Source organism: Cygnus olor, chromosome 1 (assembly GCF_009769625.2).
Source record: "Cygnus olor isolate bCygOlo1 chromosome 1, bCygOlo1.pri.v2, whole genome shotgun sequence".
NCBI lineage: Eukaryota > Metazoa > Chordata > Aves > Anseriformes > Anatidae > Cygnus > Cygnus olor.
Window position 1 is genome coordinate 194,604,045 of NC_049169.1, and position 19,359 is coordinate 194,623,403.

Below are 19,359 nucleotides of genomic sequence, written 5' to 3' on the forward strand. Positions count from 1 at the left end.
TGTGGCCTCCACTTAGGTTACAGAGCTGCATTAAAACATGAGTGGAGACCGTACGATGGATGATCTGTACCGAATTACCCAGTGTGAGTAGCCTGGCAGTCACAGTAGAAGCACAGTAAGCTGCAGAGGACTGATGAGTAGATATTATTGAGACAGGCATTACCAACAGCAGAATAAGACCCAAGTTCACCATTGAGACTCGAGAGTTATTAAAACAGCACACAGAAAATGCATTTATTTATATTAATAGCTGAAAGACATGCATGTAGCACTCCTAGCACTCAGCCCCCGCTTCCCCTACCGCTCACAGACCCACAGCACTACTACTCAAGCACCGTGGCAGGTCATCCCCCTCTTTCCCCTCCCCTCTCAGCACCCACTACACCACCCCTCCACCACCAGAGCCCCCAAATCCCAACTCGACCCCCGGCCCAGCGCTGAGGCAGTACCGGGCAGGGCGCCCTGTAATGGCCACCGCCCCTCGCCCCGCCCCGGCCCGGCCCCGGCAGCGCCTGGCGTGCCGCGGCCGCTGCCGGCCCCCGGCTCTCTCCGCGGCCATGCGGCTCTGGGGCTGTGCTGCCTGCGTGCTGCTGCTGCTGCTTTTCGCCCCCGGTTCCCGTGAGTAGCACCCGCGGGGGGACGGGAGCAAGGGGCTGGAGGCTGCGGGGATGGGTTGAGGGGAGCCGGGGAGCACCGCGCCCCGATCTGCCTCAGGCCGACCCGGGGGGTCGCGGTGCCCCGGGTGTGTTGCACCGCGCTGGGAGGGTGCCCCCTTTTCCTGCCCTTTTCTGAGTCACGGTGACATTGTGGCGAGTGGTTCTGGGTGGCTTTGAGGGAGTTTGGGCTTTGCTGTTGGGACAGGTGGTGGGGTTTGGGGTGTTTCTGTCCCGCGCTGCAGCAGCGCGTCCCTGTTCAGTGACTGGCTCTCCTAAACGGCTAGCTTCTTGTTTTGTGGTGGTAAAAGGCGGGATTCAGGCGGCAATTGTCAGAATGCGCTCGAATAAAAGGAGAGAGACAACGGTCCGAGCTGCCAGCATCACCTTTTCCAAAAACTGAAGTGCCTCGTGCAGTACTTTGCAGTTTTCAGAAGTATGTAAGCCAAAAGATGGGTACCAAAATTAACTTGAACAAAACAACATTATTGCCCTAAAAAAAAAAAAAAAAAAAAAAGCTTTTCTTTTTTACGCTTTTTTTTTTAACAGAAACTTACTTGTAATCTGTTTACAGCTTTGCTGAGATTATGGCCTCCATTTCACAAAGATAGACTGCCATTTCATTTGATAGGAGATTGGCCTGATCTGCCTTTTGTCGGGCTGCTTCCTGGTTCTATATGCTGGTTTAACCCGCGTGCTGTCTGTGCTGTCTCCTGGGGCAGGGTTGGTCTCATCTAACTTTAGGCAGGCTAACTTTAGTCCTTTTATACTTGAGTTTGTTGTGTAGGTTCCACTTATGACCTGGTGAGAGAAACTGTGCCCTTTTAAGTTCGGTTCAATGTATCTATTGAGGTGTCTACTGTAGGATGAGCCAGGGAGCCCCTTAGAAGTTATTATTTATCAGTATGAATGGATACACTTGATTAGATAACAGCTAGATTTGGGTCAGGCTCTGATGCGCATAGTCTAGGTCTGGTTCCTTAATACAACGGGTTGAAGTACAGATTTCACATTCAGACAGAAGTGAAGAATACATCAGTCACTTAAGCTTGCATTTTCAGTTAGTCACAGAACAGCACTTATACAGTATACTTTGCTATGTCGTTTAATATTTTTTTTAATTGTTTCTGGATCTTTTTATTCTTCCCACACGTTCAGCAACTTCCAGAAACTCCTGCTGAGGTCTGTGTTGGTTTCAGCAAGGATTGGTGTGATGTGAGAAAGTGGCAGTAGATTTATCCTCATTCCAGTCAAGATTGTTGGGCAAACTGGTTATTTCAATATAATGCCGTTCTTTTACTCTGCTAGAAAGTTTATTTCTGTGTGTCAAGTCAGTGGAAGAAACATTTACCAAAATAGTATGGTCTAGAAAAGTCCCCCCCCACTATTATATAAAATCCATCTGGTTTCATGACATCTTAGTAAGGAGAATTGATGTTCCTGTGCAGGAAGCCCACCCCCTTCCTACTCATTCAGAAAAGGTCTTCAGCATCTCCTCTGAGCTTACTTGTGTACAAAACTGCTCATGACACCAAAAAAGAGCAGCAGCACTAATCTCCAGACCTGAAAATGGGCATGGCATTTTTATTTCAGTGCATCTCCATACTTCTCTTAGATCCTTGGGTGGCAGTAAAATGTGTAATTGTTTTTCAGTCTCAAATAGACTGAGGTTGAGAATCAGTTACTTTCGTCCCTGTTGTTTCCTTAAGCATCTGTGTAATGGTATGCATGCTTTCCTGTGCAAGATTGTAAGATAACTTCACAATGTTAAGGCATGAGGACCTGTCCAAAGAGTTGCAGAGATAATCCTGCCTGATCTTTGTCACAGGCTGAAGCAATAACCTTGCTAGCTCAAGACCACTTACACACAAAAAGACCTTGTTGAGTTAAAGGGAAAATAAATACGGAGTTTCTGCATAGCAGCAGGGTTTTAGATTTATAGTTGTCAAAATTGTCTGGTTAATGTTGCAATAGATTTGAGACCAGGGGGTTGTCTTTGTTTTAATCTCCAGAATTTGAGTTTGATCCGTTTCCACTGGGAAGAAGGAGAATCCTAATGGTGGAGACTGTCAGGGGGCTGGCTACATTCGTGTTGCTGCTTTAACTGTTCCAGCACCTTGACTTTTACTCATTTGGATTGTTAAGAGGCTAATGTGCAAGCCAGGGATCTGTCTGATAGACTGTGTGCTGTCAGTGCCTCTGTATTATGTTGTTGTTTTTAAACTAACAAAAGCTGAACAGTTCAGAGACAAAACTCACCTACTTACCTGCTTGGTGTCCAATGTGAAAAGAAAAGGTTCTCAGGCACAATTAAGTAGGTGACTCTTGAAATGTCCTCAAAATGACTGTGAAGTTGTGCTTAGAAAAAACCTGAATCGTATTCTGACATCTTTCTGCAGCACTAGGTTTGGTTAGACTGGTTACAAAGCCTGTGAATCCTTAGAAATGTGTTTATCTTAGCTGTGAGTGTCAGAGTGGGCAGATTGTCCTTCGTCTGTACTGGGAATGGAATGAGCAATGCCACCCATTTATGTGCATGTCTTCTGTCAGGCTTTGTCTACAGAGAACAGTGATTTGGTGCATGCCTGAGCTGGAGACTGCAGATTTCTAACATTAAGGGTTAATGGGAGTTACCCACTGTGTTGATTCTTTTTTTTTTTTTTCAGGATATGGCAAAATTAAGTCAATTTAAAATTTTGTCCTGCGTATTTTCACATTTACCTTGTATCTGCCTCTGTGTTCGGTTCCCGTGTCTGAGCACCACTCCTGGAAGCTGCGTTCGTGCTGTAAAGCTGGAGGAACTCGAGTGATTTTGACCTTTTGGAAGTTTGTTTATCCAAATTGTCTCAAGCTCGTGACATCTTATGCATTAGACCAACAAAACCACAGAGAGGCCCTGAAAGTGCTTGTTGTAGCTAACTGTGCCGTGTGTTTCACAGGAAGCACGCTCGCCTTCAGCTGCGCCCCAGCCAGCCACAAGCAGTTAAGTTTGTAGCTGCATCTGTGCCCGACCTTGAAGAGAGGAAAGCACAGAGCTGTCTGACAAAAATGCTGCCTATCCCCTTTCCCTGACCTTTTCTCGTATTTGGAGCGTTTGGTGCATTGTTTAAATCGGGTATTTCCTTGGTTCAGTTCTGTTTCGTCATGAAAAATGAGGATCTTCTCTTTTTTCTCCTCTGGATCACGGTAGAAGCAAGCATCAGCAGATTTTCTCTACCCAAGATTTCTAGCCCCAACACTGCAGCTAATCCTGTGACCCATAGAGCTTTATCTCTGCGTGTGTGCAGTCTTCCATGCTGCAGCTGTCTGCCAGCTCTCTTCCCCCTTCCTTCCTGTCCTCAAGCACATGCGTGTACATGTGAGTCTCTCAAGCCATCTAACCCTGGCACTTCTGCTCCTGGTGACCCCAGAAACCCTCGCTGCTCTGCTTTGGACCAGTTGCACCGTGCAGTCCGTTGTCATGAGTGAGAGCTGCTGACTGTCAGTAGAGCCATCGCTGCGCAGAAGGGCGTGCTGCTTTTCCCTTGGCTGTAACACGGGATGTCCTTCCAGTCTCCCTGGGTGAAGTCTCCTGCCCTCCCCAGGGTGATACACGCACCCCTGATTCCAAAACCACGGTTTGAGGATACAGAACAGTTCAGAAATGGTGGTGTTTTCAGCTTTTCCTCGCCTGTCCCGTTCACTGCCACGTGTTCCAGTGTGGCCTGTGCTTCTGCAGTACCCCCATATAAAGATGTCTTGGTATGCAAGGGTGCTGGCTCTGGTGGGGGTCACGTTCTGCAGGATTGGGACCTTCCTGGCGAAGCTTAGCTTGCCTGTCTTGCATAAAACCAGGGGGCTGCGTGGTGTTTTCCCCTAAGCTTCGTAATTAAATATTCTAACGCATCTTGCAACGCTGCCCTCAGTCTTGCCGCCACAGTGATGAGATAACAATGAGTGGTTTATTACTTGTACTCACAAACTTTACCATTCTGAGTTCTTTCTTGACTAAGGTTTTGTAGCTACTACTAAATGCCTTATTTCTGGGATATTTAGTTCAAGTTATTTGCTTGCTTGTGATGTGAGATTGCCTTAAGTGATCAAAACTAGACACTGCTGTGCAAAGGCAGGATCCGCAGCTGGTCCTCTTGCGAGTGTGGGAATGCCAGACACTGCGTTCTGCGTGGTTTATGTTGAAATCTTGCCACTTGTGTGTAGGACCAGGCCTGAGGACAGACTAAACAGGCCTCAATCTTAAGGGTATGATGATATTTCGCTGGCAAACGTGGTCTGTCTCCATCCCACTCCTAACCTTACAAACACTCAGCGGATTCATTAACAAGCTATTAGTCCCAAACTCAGCAGCGCAGCTTCGTTGTGGAGTTATCTCACCATGCTCTCCATGCAGGGGCAGAGCAAGCACTCGTCTGCTGACAAAAGCCTTATAGGCCTTAGAGGAAAAGATTTATCTGAGAAGTTCTCTTCCTTCTGCTGTAGGTGATGCGGATCGTATGTTGTTACTGAAGGAAGGTGCCTGACTTTCTACCTCTTACTTCTTTCAGTCTCCTTGCTTCTCAAGGAAGAAGAGAACTTGGGATGATGATGATGGGGAAGATAAAACTGAGGATGGGAAGGAGTTCCAGCTCATTTGATGGTTGGGTAGTGCGGTTGCCATTTTTAATGTGCTAAGAGCAGGCTGTCATGGTACCGTTCGTTTATATCGTCATTACCTAACTCCTGTCCACAGTAGTTTAGTCGTGTAGATGCCCAAAGCAAACGACAGTTGCTGTACTATATACTAACTTCTTTTTTTCTCTTCATGGTAATAAAACACCTAAACTAAACCATCTTTTTTTTTTTTTTTTTTAAGTTGGAAATACCGATGGAAAGACAAACACAACCGTCAGTAATACAACCCTTAATGAGAACTCACACTCTAAGGAGCAAGGTAATACTCCTGGCACTTCTGTTTCTACTTTTCAGTAGCATTGAGAAAATATGTATCACTGTATGTGTTAAACTGCCTTGTAACAGTTGACCCTTTATTGATTCATGAACAGCTGTAGGGCAGGAGGGGGGTACTCTGATTGTCACATCCATTCCAGGACGACTAAAGATATTTAAGAGAAACTGATGAACAGTAGAAGAAGACAAGTCAATTCTCATGGTCTTAGGTACCCCAGAGCAACAGGATGTTACTCCTTACCAGAGAGAGATGATATCAAGTGGGAAAATTGTATGTGCAGAACTAGAAATATCTGCCAACATCAATTTACAGTTAAAAAGAGGAGAACCAGGTCAAGAATTCTTCTAGGCTGTTGACTTCAGTTCTGCTGAGAAAAAGGCAAGGCATTTGCTCATTTAAATTTTTTTTTTTTAACATCAAAGTGGATTCTGGGTCCGCCGTGCTTGAGCTCATTGCTAAAGCATGCATTTATTTCATAGTGTGATCTCATTTTTACTGCATTAAAGTGCATGGCTTTAAGCAATGCATGATGTTTAAGCCACCCATGCAAAAGGGATTTTTCCTTGGGTCATTTTAACTCTGTACTCCTTTGCTTGTCTCATTTGCTGTTGGCTAACAAATGAGATGAATAGCCAATACTCTGCTCGTTGACTCACTTTGTCATTGTATTAATTGCATCACTGACTCACGCCCAAATTCGAAGTAATCTACACAGCTTCTTTTCACCTGTATGAGCATGCAGTCCACATCCAGATGTGTTCCCAAGGTTGCAGAAGCAAGCACTCAGAACCTGGGGAAAACCCAAAGCTGCGTTCTGGCTTCAATATTGGGCCAGTGTGGGAAAGGTTTAGCCCCAGGCATATCCATGGCTTATACTGATAGAAAAATCAACGTATACAAGAAAGAATGTGTTTGTAATTGTACAGTCATAGACTGGTTCTCAAAGGCAATTAAATCTGCAACCTAATATCCCAGATACTTCAGTATAAAAGTTGTGGGTTTAGTACTTAACATTGGGGCTAGTTGGCTATGATTATACCAAGGAAAAGGCAATGAAATCATTCTCTACTTTTTTCTTTTTTTTTTTTTTTCCCTCCTCTGTTTTGGTGGATGATACAATGGTATAAATTGGTGCTCATAAACCTGAACTCACTCGTAACGTGTGCAATTGCAAAGAGGGTTGACAAAACTGTTCTAAAGTAGCCTTCTTCAGTGTTAAGAACAGGCGATCCTTTCAAAAGAGTTATGCCTGCTGCTTGATTCTGATGGCAGTTGCTCTTCTTGTCTCTATTATGTACTTTATTTTCCAGCCACGATGAGAAGCAGTAGAGCTGCTGCTAGTTACGTAACACTTGCAATGTGGAGGATGCTGTAAGAGACCAGTTACTTCAGAGAAAACAGTAATCACAGAACAGACATAGGCAACAGTGCAGAACTGGATGTATGGACAGTGACTTTGTCAGGAGTGGGAGTGTAAGAACAGCCCAGGAAATCATTGCTAGGCGGGAGAGACCATTAACCTTTGGCTAATTTTGAAGAGGGACACAGGAATGAGGACTGAAGAGAGAGTGTTAGGGTGCCTGAGAAACTGAAGTAGCATGAGTGGGAAGGGGAAAAAAGAGAACTGGAAAAGCAGAAGTGAAAGAAAGGAGGGAAGGAGAAAAACATTAAAACTGAAGCAGTTTATGTTTTAAAAGTCTGTTGAAATAGGTGCATTCACAGGAGCCTTTTTGTGCAGAGAAAGCATAAGCTCACAGAAGGCTGCTTCACTGAGTGTCAGTCCATCCCTGTGTAACACAACTACAGTATGTTCCAATATGAGCCCAGTTTGTAATAAAGATGAAACAAAATGAAATAAAAGATTGGAGGACAGGAAAAGGAACTGAAACAGATGAATAAAAGCTAGAGAAAACACAACGCCTGAGTAGGTCAAGAGAGTCAGTGACAACATGGCAGATAAAACAGCTGGATTAGACCATAATGTGAAAATGGAAGAGAGCAAAGAGAATGAGATGCAAAGAATTCAGATCGCAGAGTATTTGAGCACTGCTGTACTTACAGTGTAAATATGTTCTTGCTGCACTGAAGTCTGAAAGCATTCTTTAGAGGGGAAAAAACAATCTGGTTTGAGGTGGAATGCTCTCTGCTCTATTCCCACTTGGAGCCTGCAAACGTAAAGGAGAGCATTGTGCTGTGAGTACTTTAATTATAGCAAGTTAAAAATGAAAACAAATAACATTTCTTTTCTTGTTTTCTTTTGTCCTTGAAGAGAATAGCAGCAATTCATACAGGCTCTCTCCTACACCATCCGCACAACCTACATCTACATCAAATACAACAGGTATGTGTTTGTTCATCTGTTCTTTGCTATGCATCTGGAAGATAGCTCCAAAACTACCCCCAAACCATACCAAATTCCAAAGGAACATCCATCAAAAGTGGGTATTTGAGAGAGGCATTATAATTTTAGAAGACTGGGAGCCAGCATGTAAAACAAGTCTAAGATGAAACTATACTATTTTTAAAGTTCAGATTGCATGCTTCATGGGTGGAAGCAATGACATTTGCAGTGCCACAGAATAACAGGAATCAAAAAATAAAGTTTCAGGGAAGAGTTGAAAGGAATGCTCTTTTTTTAATGCTTATTCTTTGTCTCCAAGCAAACTTCCTCCATTTTCATGTAGTAAAACTGAATGTGTTGTTATGTAAACAGTGCGTATCTGCTTATGATATTTCACAGCAAATAGAGTTAGGGCATAATGAAGGCACTGGGACTTGAGTTTCAAGACTCCATTTCCTTTTAGGTAAGACTCATGGCACCTTATACAATAGCAACTAGTCTTTGTAGAGCTCATAGCACGAAACACTGGAGTTCATGCAAGACATGAGCAGCAGATCTGGGACAGTCTGTCACAGTATTTTTGTACTGTTCTAGCACTACCATCTTACCTTCACACCTTGGCGAAAGAACTGTAGGTAAAAATGATTTCTCAACACTGTTGCAGTTCTGGTGCTCCAACACAAATAACGTGTTTACAAAACACATCTTTGTGGAAATGAGAAACAACTTTATTAGATCAATTACTAGAGTTTGAAAGCAGATTTTTAACCTGAGACACAAGCAGTTCATCCACTTGGATCTGCAGTATTCCAACCTTTGGCTATGTTAATGTGAGATTATTAAAAATGGAAATTAAGAAAATGTTTTTCTGGAAGAGCTTGAGCAGGCATATTTCACCACATCGGTAAAGACTGGGTAAGAATTAATGTCATGCAGTCATTCAGTCTGTGATGCACAGATAAAAGGTTGTGTCTGAGAGAAGAAAAGAAGAGCTAGTTTCGTGCATACATCAAGTCCCCTTTGTGCTAACAGCCATGTGAAAGAAGGGCAGAAATGTTGTGCCTACCCTAAAATACCTTGTGTATTTGTGGAGTTTTATGCTGATCATAAGGTCCCAGCTAAGTCACTGCATTTCCAGTACAACTCTCACTTTGTGCATCTACAGTCTCCAGATAACCTCTGAGCTACCATGATTTGTTTGCAATTCATTTAAGAATAAAATACTCATCAGGGAAAAAATAATCTTTGCAAAGAGCTTTGTGTAGCGAGGAAGTTTCTCATTCCATTGCCTGCAATATACCAGTTTAAGCATGCCTAGCTTGGAAAGTGGAGAGGAGAGATTTTTGTAATCCCTTTGTTGCCTTAGGGCCTTCCCCATGTGCAAAGCCAATGTTAAACACAGGTGTTTAATCCGCCCTGCACGCCAGCCCTGACTGTGGGCTTTTTGCAGAGGTCTGAGATTTATTACATAGAGATAATAGTAGTAAAAAGAGTCCTGAGCCCTGCACTATTAGGCACCATACCAACCTAACAGACAGCCATGTCTTGCTTCACCTGGTTTACGATTCACATCCTTCAACGTTTTTGTCTTTTTGTTTGTTTGTTAGAAACTTCAGAGATTTTTGCTTAGTCTTTGCTTTGTGTTTTTTTTGGTTTGGTTGCTTTTTTTCCATGGCAGCAGCGAAAACCTCATTCTTCAGAAAAAACATCTTCTGTGAAAAAGGAAATATTTATTTTATGATGATCAGTAATAATTATTCTGTATGTTAGCACAATGCTTATGCAGTTTGAGCAGTTAGTTGTGCTCTTTCCTGTTGAGTTAGAACACACATGGTGTATTGCGTGGTGCTAAGAATTATACACTGTACGTGTAGTTTGATGGATGCATATAAGATAGCTGCTTATTCTTTAAACACAAGTAGCTTACAAAGTAAAATACCTGTCTCTTAAAATAAAGCTTCATAAACCTGAACTATATTACTGGCATGCATCCTTTTCAAATAATAAAAATTAACTCATGCAGCCTGGGTTTATTTAGCATGTTCAATTAAGCCCAGCTGGTCTTCTGGGGGGAAAAGTAATTAGGGAAATAAAAGATAAAAGGACAGATGTTCCTAGCAAATGTTCTTTCATCTTACCTCTGTTGGTAAAACAGTACGGCTAAGATTTCTCAATGACAAAGAAGAACAGATTGGTGTCCAATTCATATCAGCTTCTCAGATTCCCCACATGCCTCTGAAGGCCTCCCACTGATGTTCTGAAGTGACTGGCACTAAATACATCATGAAAGATAAGTCTGTAGAAGATTAACCAGGCTTTACTTTTAATATAGAAGTTCCATCACCAAGTGCTGTAATCCTGATAAAGTAAGAAAAAAGGATCATTAATAAGAAAGAGAGGGAGAGAAGGTAATATACAAACTTGCTAAACTTCCTCGTGATAGCTGTTTGGATGTTTTTTTGCACTGACTCTTGTTTTCTTTAGGGTAATGTAATGCCCATGGAGTAAGTACCATCTTTGTGTAACAGCATTTAATAATGATATGCCTGGAACCATTATCACAGAATCATAGGATAGCTTGTGGTAGAAGGGACCTTAAGATCATCTAGTTCCAACCCCCTGCCATGAGCAGGGATGCCACCCACTGGAGCAGATTGCCCAGGGCCTCATACAGCCATGTTAGCCATTATGTTACTCAGAAACACGAGCCAATTTGACACTCAGAAATCATGGTTCAAAAAACCAAAATCGTTATTGATTGACACTTGCATTCGGATTATTCTTTCTTCACTGTAGGTGTCTCTTTATATTAAGAATGTAGTGGCCAGGTGTGATTTCATGTCATATGACTGTAGATGGTTTCCACATAGACATCCATATCTTACTTATTTCTTACAATGAGGAACCATTTGATATTTATAGATCGTTGTACATTTGGGGAGCTTGCCTGCCAGTATTAAAATGTGCCCTGAATTTTATCTGATGTATTTTATACATGCTTCATAGAGGAACTGAATTTCCTAATTATAACAAGGTAAGCACATAAGTGTGGTACTCCATATGTTCCATCTCAATATTTATTTCAAAACTGTTTCCCAGGGTTATGGCAAAATACAACAATAATATCAAAGAGCAAGAAGATAAATAACATTTACTGTGGGGACTGTATTGGGCTGTTTCAGTAATTTTAATGTTAAATGTCTCAGAAAAGCATCATGTAGGCCTGTTCCTTTCTGAATGCTTACATTGTCTTAGTGTTTCATTGTTAAGAAACATTTCAGGTGCTGTGCAAATAAGCAGAAACTGAATATCAGGTTTACAGTGGAATTGAGATGACACTACCTTTTATTCAATTGTTCTAATATTAGACAATTTCAAGAAAACACAGGTGTCATTGGACATTTGAATTCCCATAGTGAAAATGAATCCAGATTGTATGAGGTTGTAGAAATAATACAGCAGTAGACAGTGCAAAGGGAGCTTTTTCCCCTTAAAATTCCTTCATACATAAAAGCTATTTGCGTCATATTGTCTGCTTAGAGAAATTTTAGTTACACAAGAGGCTCGTGTTTCTTGTTACTTCCTTCTTAGAAAAATTAGTAATTATTCTTAAGATTTTTCTAGCTGGCTGCCTTTTGTCAAGGTTCTAAGGATTTTGCTATAAATATCAACCTCCTCTATTATTACTCTTGCATTTTGCCTCCTGGTACTTTTATTCTGAACAGTTCATTACTGCTTTAAGTGAAATGGGAAGGGGAAATATTGGGTAAAAGCAGAATAAAAGTTAAAGACGTTAAGTGTCAAGCAAACTTGTGAAACAGCATTCCAGTCCTCTGTTTTAACCATGGCAATATAGGCAGCTATTAAGTAAGTGATACAAGCTACCAGAGTTAATTTAGTTGAACTTTTACCATGTGTGGAAAACCTTTTGAACCTTAAGTTTAATATACGTGCGGAAATTTCTCTGCTAAGTTTAAAATACATGCAGCCTCAGTAAAGTCAGTCTTTCAGTCAGAAGTAAATTATTAAATCATTGATAAAATTTGGTGTTTTCATGCAAAATCTGCTCTTATAGAAAAGCTTAGTTACCTGGAAAGTTGGAAAATTATTTCTTGATTCAGAATTTTATGACATTTTGAAATACTCTAAGTTAGGAGTGATTCTATGGAATTGAATAGTGTTGCCCAAAAGATTTGATACTTTTAAAAGTTATTAGATATTATTCAGGTCTTATTTACAGCTTTTCCTTAAAACCATTCCTGACCTTGAGCCCTACAAATTGGGAGTTAAGTCTTTCTAAAGGAAGTGCACAAGTGAAGGGTCTGTATGCAAGCCTGGATGTACGTGGAATGATTGTTTCATTGTTACCCTGTCATTTTAGGTGGGTGTGACAAATCTTGTGTTATTCAATGCGTGTACATTTGATTATTTTAATATATTTTTCTGAGTGATGTCAAAAGTACAAATTTCCCAGGTACACCCGCCAATACCAGCCAGCCCACCAACACCACGATGTCCACCACTGTGACTACTCAGCGCACCAGTACCAGCCGGACAACAACTTCAACTACAACTTCATCAGCCACATCTTCACATCTCAATATTACAATGACCACTTCCAAGATCCCTCTCACTTCTGTAACAGGTGAGCTCACACCTCAAGAAGCTTGTATATGCGTTGACACATGTACAATTCTGGAACTGTTATTTTTGCAGTAGTGTTGCAAAGAAATAATATATTTGCATGCTGAAAAGCAAGAGTGACTTTTTATTTAGTTGGTCACAGCAACATTCCTCTGAACACTCCACATACTCAATAAAACTTCACTTACCCTGAGTGACCTGATGTATTTAAAAAAAAAAAAAAAATAGTCTGAACCGGCATCCACCAGTGAGGAGATTAGTGTGTTAGGAGACAACCTGTTTTTTATGAGACTTTGCACTAGGCTTCTGAGTGCAACTTCTGTAGTTCTTGTGTTCTTTCTTCTACAGTTTACACGCACTCATCTCTACTACTTCCTTTCTCAAGCCAACCTGTGGCTCAGAATACGTCTGCTGGCTTGGTAGAGGGTCTGAGATCTGTTAGCCCCATTTGTAGTAATGTAATGAATTTTATCCCTAACAGAGGATAGGGTATGACTATGAATGAGTCACACTTCATGTGAAAGTTGTAAAATTCAGTTTGACAGTACCCTTGAATTCAGAAACAGTACCTGTAGAGTTCACTGTTGCCTTACAAGTGAAGCATTATTGGGTAGGTAGAGCTGTCATCAGATCTTTGTTGGCCACGTAATTTTCCTTTTAGCAAATACAAACCAGTACAAACTGAGTCTTTTGGTGGCAAATAAAACCAGTTCTCACATGGAAACTACTAGGGCTTATTGAAGGTCATGATATCTATGTCAATATTTGATATTTGGGGGAAGCTCATGTTGGGCTGCAGAGCTGATCTCAGTCTGGCTGCTTATTCCTGCAGTGAGGATGCATACCCATGAGACACAGTAAAACAATCCATTCATCACCACCAAAATACTTTACTCCCACCAGTTAACTATGCTGAATGAGTTGGTGTTTGCTGGCCCCTCTGTAGGCTGACCCAGTATGTTCATCTGACTAAAACCAACTTCCTTTCCTGCTGGGTAATTTCAGGACAAACTTAGCAAGCTAAATTACAGAGTCTGAAAAATGCTGGGACTGGTGTGTAAGAAGGGCAGGAGCTGCATGCATGGAAGGAGGTGAGAGCAGGGGAAGAGAGGGTTGGAGAGAAGTGGCAATCAGTCTTTCAGAGAGAGGAAGCAGTTGGATCAGCTGCTCCCATGTCACCAGAATTTGTCACTTTAAAAATTAGCTCTAGGTTTCAGTGTGTTTGGTTGGTACCTTGCCAGTTGGCCTACGTTAAATTTGTCCAGCTGGGTCTTTAGAGGACATGTCAGTCATCTGGGGGATGCAGGAGACAAAGGAGTCCCTTGAAACAAAATTTGTAAAAAGTGAATTTTGTTTTCTTCTTTCAGCCACATCAAAATCTGAGACTGTCGTAGACAAAAAAACATCCAGATTTGACGTGGGCAGTTTTGTAGGTGGCATTGTGCTGACACTTGGTGTCCTAGTTATTCTCTACATTGGGTGCAAAACATACCACTCCAGAAGAGGCATTCAGTACAGAACCATGTAAGTTTCAGAGAAGTTGTTTCTGGTCAATTTATGACTCTTCTGTGTGTTTTTTTCCCTGTCATCTATTATATTATTATTTTTATTTTTAAGGACATATGCATATAAGTAAGAAATGCACGCATACTTTCATCCTAACTATTTGCTAGCACTGTAAATACTTCTGCCAGCTTCTGCTCCCTGTGTTGTTTACAACAATATTTGTGAGTTGTTTGCTGTATTTGCTAGACTTCTGGTTCTTCCTGATGCTTTTTCCTGGACTAATTTGTCTGTTTGATTTGCCTTCACTACCTCACCACCACCCCACCCCATTGTTTCTGTTACTAAATGGTATTTTATTGAAACTGTCACCATCTCTCTTTCATATCACCTTTTTCATACCTCAAAGTTTAGTTTGCCAGTTTTCAAGCCAGACATTTAATATTCCACTTTCGTAAGCCACCACTGTTGAAACAATTAATTTGTTTATCACAGAAAACATACAACTGCAGTAGTGCCATTATTCGTGTTTTTAAAGCACAATATTTGATTGTTGTCAATACATGAAATCAAACTTCTGCCCCACTTCACAATATAGGCAGGGCAGCTGGTTGATTTCTAACATGTATTTTTGTGTTATCATGTTCAGATCTCCAGAAACCTGTCCATAAAATTGTATGCACTGAATGTGCTTTTAAGTACTCTTCACAAGTCTGTGAAATGAGGTAGAATTCATTCTAACAGGATATAAGCATCTGCATCTGTCAAATCATTTTTATTACCCTAAAGTGGGCACTTAAAATCTGCTAGATGAGTCAACCTACCCATGCTTGTTTGTATTCATCCACTATGAGGACAGATAAGAGCCTCAGATAGAGAAGCATATGTCAAACGGTATGGGCCGGATCCCACCTAAGGTCACTTGTTCATTTCATGTGCACCAGTGACTTTCAGCCTTCTGTGAGCTGCAGTCCATTGGTACTTCGCCTGTGGAACGTAGGTCCTACAGAGCAGATACAAACCTGCTGAGAGCAAGCTTGCTTTTCTTTTAGATTCTGTAGAAGTTGTCTGACAGCATATAGCCTACAAGTGGAAAACAACAATTTTAAACGTTTTCTCTAGGTGTTTCCCCAGGTGGTCTAAATTAAGTGTATGTCAACCAATTTCATCCAGGAAACTGACTTGTGAAAGGAGATTGTGGGTGTTCTTGTCTTGGGCACGGTTCATCCTCGTTGAGCTACTCCCTTCCTCTCCTGTACAGCGTTCACTTCTGAGAGCAAAACACATTTGTGTTCTGACTTCACACTTTATCTCACTACTTTTGCAATGAATGCTGCAATTTTGATTGAACCTTATTGGCTTATCAGCTTCAAGTGATTAATAAAAATTAAATGCTGTTTAGCTTACTGTAGAGCTGCAGAACTATCTCATTTGCCGTTAGCACCCAGTTCTACTCAGTTTTCTTCCAGGCTTGCCTCCTTGTCACATATTTAGTTTAAGAACTGGGAGGTTTTGTAACTAGGTTGCTTTCCTTTTTCCTGTTCAATATAATGCATATCAGTTGTAGGAGCTTGTTTTAACTGAGGTGATGTCATTAGACTAAGTGAGAAGCTAGTGTTTGGGACTTCGTTTTCTCTCCATCTTTAACTACTGTTGGCTGGCCATGGGATTCAACAAGTCCCCACTGTGCATGTTTACCCACAACAGTGTTTGAACAGATAGTGTAGAATTCAGGTGAACAGCGTCTTTAAAACAAAGGAACTTATAGCTGAGCTTGTAAGCTGCCTTTGATCAGCTGTTACTGCTGGATATAGGTAAGACAGAATAAAAATGTCCAATAAACTACTGATCTGGAAGTATTAACATTTTGACTTCCATATTTCATTCAAGTAAATAAGGCTAGTGAAGCTTGAGGAGTGTTGACACAATTAAGTTCTTTTAGCTTCTGACTTGGCTCGGAGAGGCCTGTGATTCCAGATTAATGTGTACTTTGGCCTTCTCAGCAAGATGGCCTTTGTTCACAAAATATCCTTCTTAGCAGCAACTGGGTGGCTGTTTCTTACGTTGACTGATGCTTGTACTGCAGAACGTTAATTACTGTGTTTCTATTACAGTGATGAACATGATGCCATCATTTAAAGAGACTTCAGGGAGGACAATAATGGAAACCCATCCTATCACACTTGTCTTAACTTACTTCTGGAAAGAGTTTATTTCATAAAGATGATCACCATCTCTAGAACTGTGGGTTTGATCCTGCAAAATGTTGAGAATCCCCTAAGTGACCTGATTTTCTTACATTGGCTTTGATAACAACAAGAGGAGCTCAGCACTTTTTAGAGGAAGTATCTTCTTTTTCCAGTATTTGTAACCAAATTTAAAGAATTACGCGTATTGAGTTGTTTGCAGGTACACACACAAGGCTCTGAAATGGCTAATCACTAGCCCAGTAGATCACATCATTACCTTGTTAAGTTCAACTATTTCTCACATAGCCCAATAAATCCATTGCGTTCCATAATGGATATAGTAGAATAAATAGGACAGACTGCCTTTGAGACCAAGAATAGGCAAGTAAAATATTTTTTCTTAGTGTTTTGCATTAAATTGTATTTATTTTGAAGTTTGATGTGATCTTTAGTTTGGAAATCTGGGGTTTTGAACAATTCGGTTAATTTTTATTAGGATAGTAAAGGGACATGGTTTGCTTTGCTAGCTGTACAGAAAGTGATAAGGAGTACTTTAAACTTCAGTCATTAGCTCACAGTGACCTGTAGAGACTTCCCTTAACAGGCTACACAATGAAACTAGCTGCAGGAACAACAGGCAGACTGGAGGTACCTATTCACAACCCCTTTTTATGAATGGGTCCTTATTATTAATAATAATTTTTAAAAAGACTATGCAATCCGTAGCTTCTTTTTTATAGCATGTCCTAGTGTTCTGAAGATAAACTCAGAATTGTCCCCATCTTAAATACGAAAATTCTTGCTAAAATTGTTTTTTAAGTTCAATGTAGCAATCACTTCACTTGTAGGTTTTTTTTATTATTATGAGAAAGCTGCATACAATGTTTTAGCATTTGACAAGCATTGAAAGTTACACAGAAATGGAAAATCTGTAGGATATCATTTTAGAAGAATATAATCTGCATTTTTAGAACTATTTGCTGAACTTGGTACTGCTGTACCCATGTACAGCAGCCTGGTCAAAATGCCACGGAAGGCAACAGGGCATCTCCCAGAAAGCTTTGGATTAAGTTCCAGGTTACTCTGGGAGTCGTGCGCAAGACAGCTGACGCTGTTTCCATATTACTTTTGCATTTACACTGTGGTAAAACTGCTGCCTTCAGTAGATGGGCTCCTGATTTACACTGGTGTAAGGAAAAGTAGAATGAGGATCAAGAAAGGCTTCTCATGCACCTCTTCTACAGCACCAAGAAATTGTTGGGTCCTGTTCAGGCTCCGTTTGTAGACCTCTCCCTGGAGATCAGGGTTGGTGCAGTGGGACTTGGCTGTCCTGGTCACTGCTGGGACACGTCCGTCACGCAGTGCCAGAAGGGAGGTGGTGATAGCTGAGGAAGGTCGTGAAGGGAACTGCACGCGAGTCTGTCACTGGTCAGGGGTGCAACAACATTGGGGAAGTAGAACTACAGCTCTGGCATAGACTGATTTTTTTTATTTTTTCCAAAGAGCAGTTGATTCTTACACTTGCTAACCATGCTAAAATGGGTGGATGGATTTTCTTTTCTTTTATCATATGGAGTACTAAAGCTTTTGTCTGAGGCACAATCAAGTCCAGCAAGCCATGGTTTATGAGTAGTACCAGCCACACTTGAAATGTAGGTTATATGGCTGTTTTGTTTGTTTTTTATTGTGATACAGCAGAGGAGTGACTTGAAGTAACTTCTGTGATTATTTTCTTTTTTTAATTAATTGCCTTGTTTGGTGTTTTTAATTTTTTTAACTTGAACAGTTTGGAAAGGATTGTTACATAGCACTGCAATTCTTTACTTTGTGGAAATTAAGAGAATTAAATTCAACTCCATTATTGGGATTGCCTCACCTCTGTTGTACAGATGAATAAATAAAGTGAAATCTTTGGAGTTACTATATCAATCTCAGTTGGATTTTTATTTTATTAAAAGTTTTCTATATTTTTTTATAATTACCATTTCCACAATCATAACAGTTGAGTAAGATATATTCACTGTATATACTTTTAAATGACAGAATACTGGAACTATGACCCTTTTGCCCAGCCCAATCACATGTAGTCCATTTTGTAACTTTACTACTACAATAAAGCAAAAATTATTTGCTTAAGGTTTCAGAGGCATCAGTGCAAATATAAAACTTCACTTCCTTCCACGTCTTTGGATACTAGACAAAGTGAGGTACAATTGATAAGTCTTACCTTTAACTTTGCATTTGCTTTCCAACAATAAATGATGTATGTGACTTGAAAAGGGGATGAATAGGTCAGTTTTTCAACACTCCATAGCTCCACCAAGTACTTATTTAGGCCTCAGTCCCAGAGGTTGTTCAACAGGGGTGGAACAAGCAGTGGATTTGAATTTAGCTAGACTCTAGAGGGGTCAACTGTATGTAATAACTAAAATAATAACTTAGCATCCAGTAATCCTGATTATGGTAATTGAACATTATCAGTTCTTATTTCTGCAAGGATTTCAAAGGATTTGGTACAGCAGTCTGGAAATCTTAGGCAAATATGACCAAGGTCTAGCACTAGCACCATCCCAGGCAACTGGGCCATAATCCCTATGATAAGATACATTTCACAACTTCCTCATAGAAATCTCTCCCCTTCCCTGCTGATTAGTTCATCTAAATTCCATCATAAGTCTATCATCTGCGCATACTCATTTTATGTAACAGACCTTTTAGCATGAATGCTGCTTCTCCCCTTCTCTAGGTATATTTATACCACAGTTGGCATCTTTCAGTTCCTTAACTAAATTAGAGTTTATCTGGTAAAGATGATTCACCTGTTCATTGTCCATTCACTCAACAGGACTCTGTAGTTGTTGTTTTGCTTGATTGTGTTTTTTTAACAGTACTGGTGCCTGAGCAATGTGGTTCATAGTTCTCTCTTTTTATTAGGTATCCCTCTGGTGACACATCACAGAACTGCATTTACAGTGTCATAGTTTAGTACCATCGCCAGACATTGATTACAGTTCTTTCACACTACCTAGACACTCATTTTTAATTCTTAAAATTCACATTTTTGTAATTCCATATTAAAACTTA

The 19,359-nt window shown here is 40.7% G+C and overlaps 1 protein-coding gene across 1 annotated transcript; it reads left to right on the forward strand.

Annotated features, from left to right (window-relative positions):
- The first annotated feature begins 442 nt into the window (after positions 1-442).
- On the forward strand, positions 443-18,198 carry TMEM123 (transmembrane protein 123). Its single transcript, XM_040544163.1, has 6 exons — positions 443-618; positions 5,503-5,580; positions 7,868-7,939; positions 12,414-12,584; positions 13,951-14,107; positions 16,201-18,198. The coding sequence occupies exons 1-6, from the start codon at positions 468-470 to the stop codon at positions 16,223-16,225; spliced, it is 654 nt and encodes a 217-aa protein (XP_040400097.1). The 5' UTR covers positions 443-467; the 3' UTR covers positions 16,226-18,198.
- Positions 18,199-19,359: the final 1,161 nt, after the last annotated feature.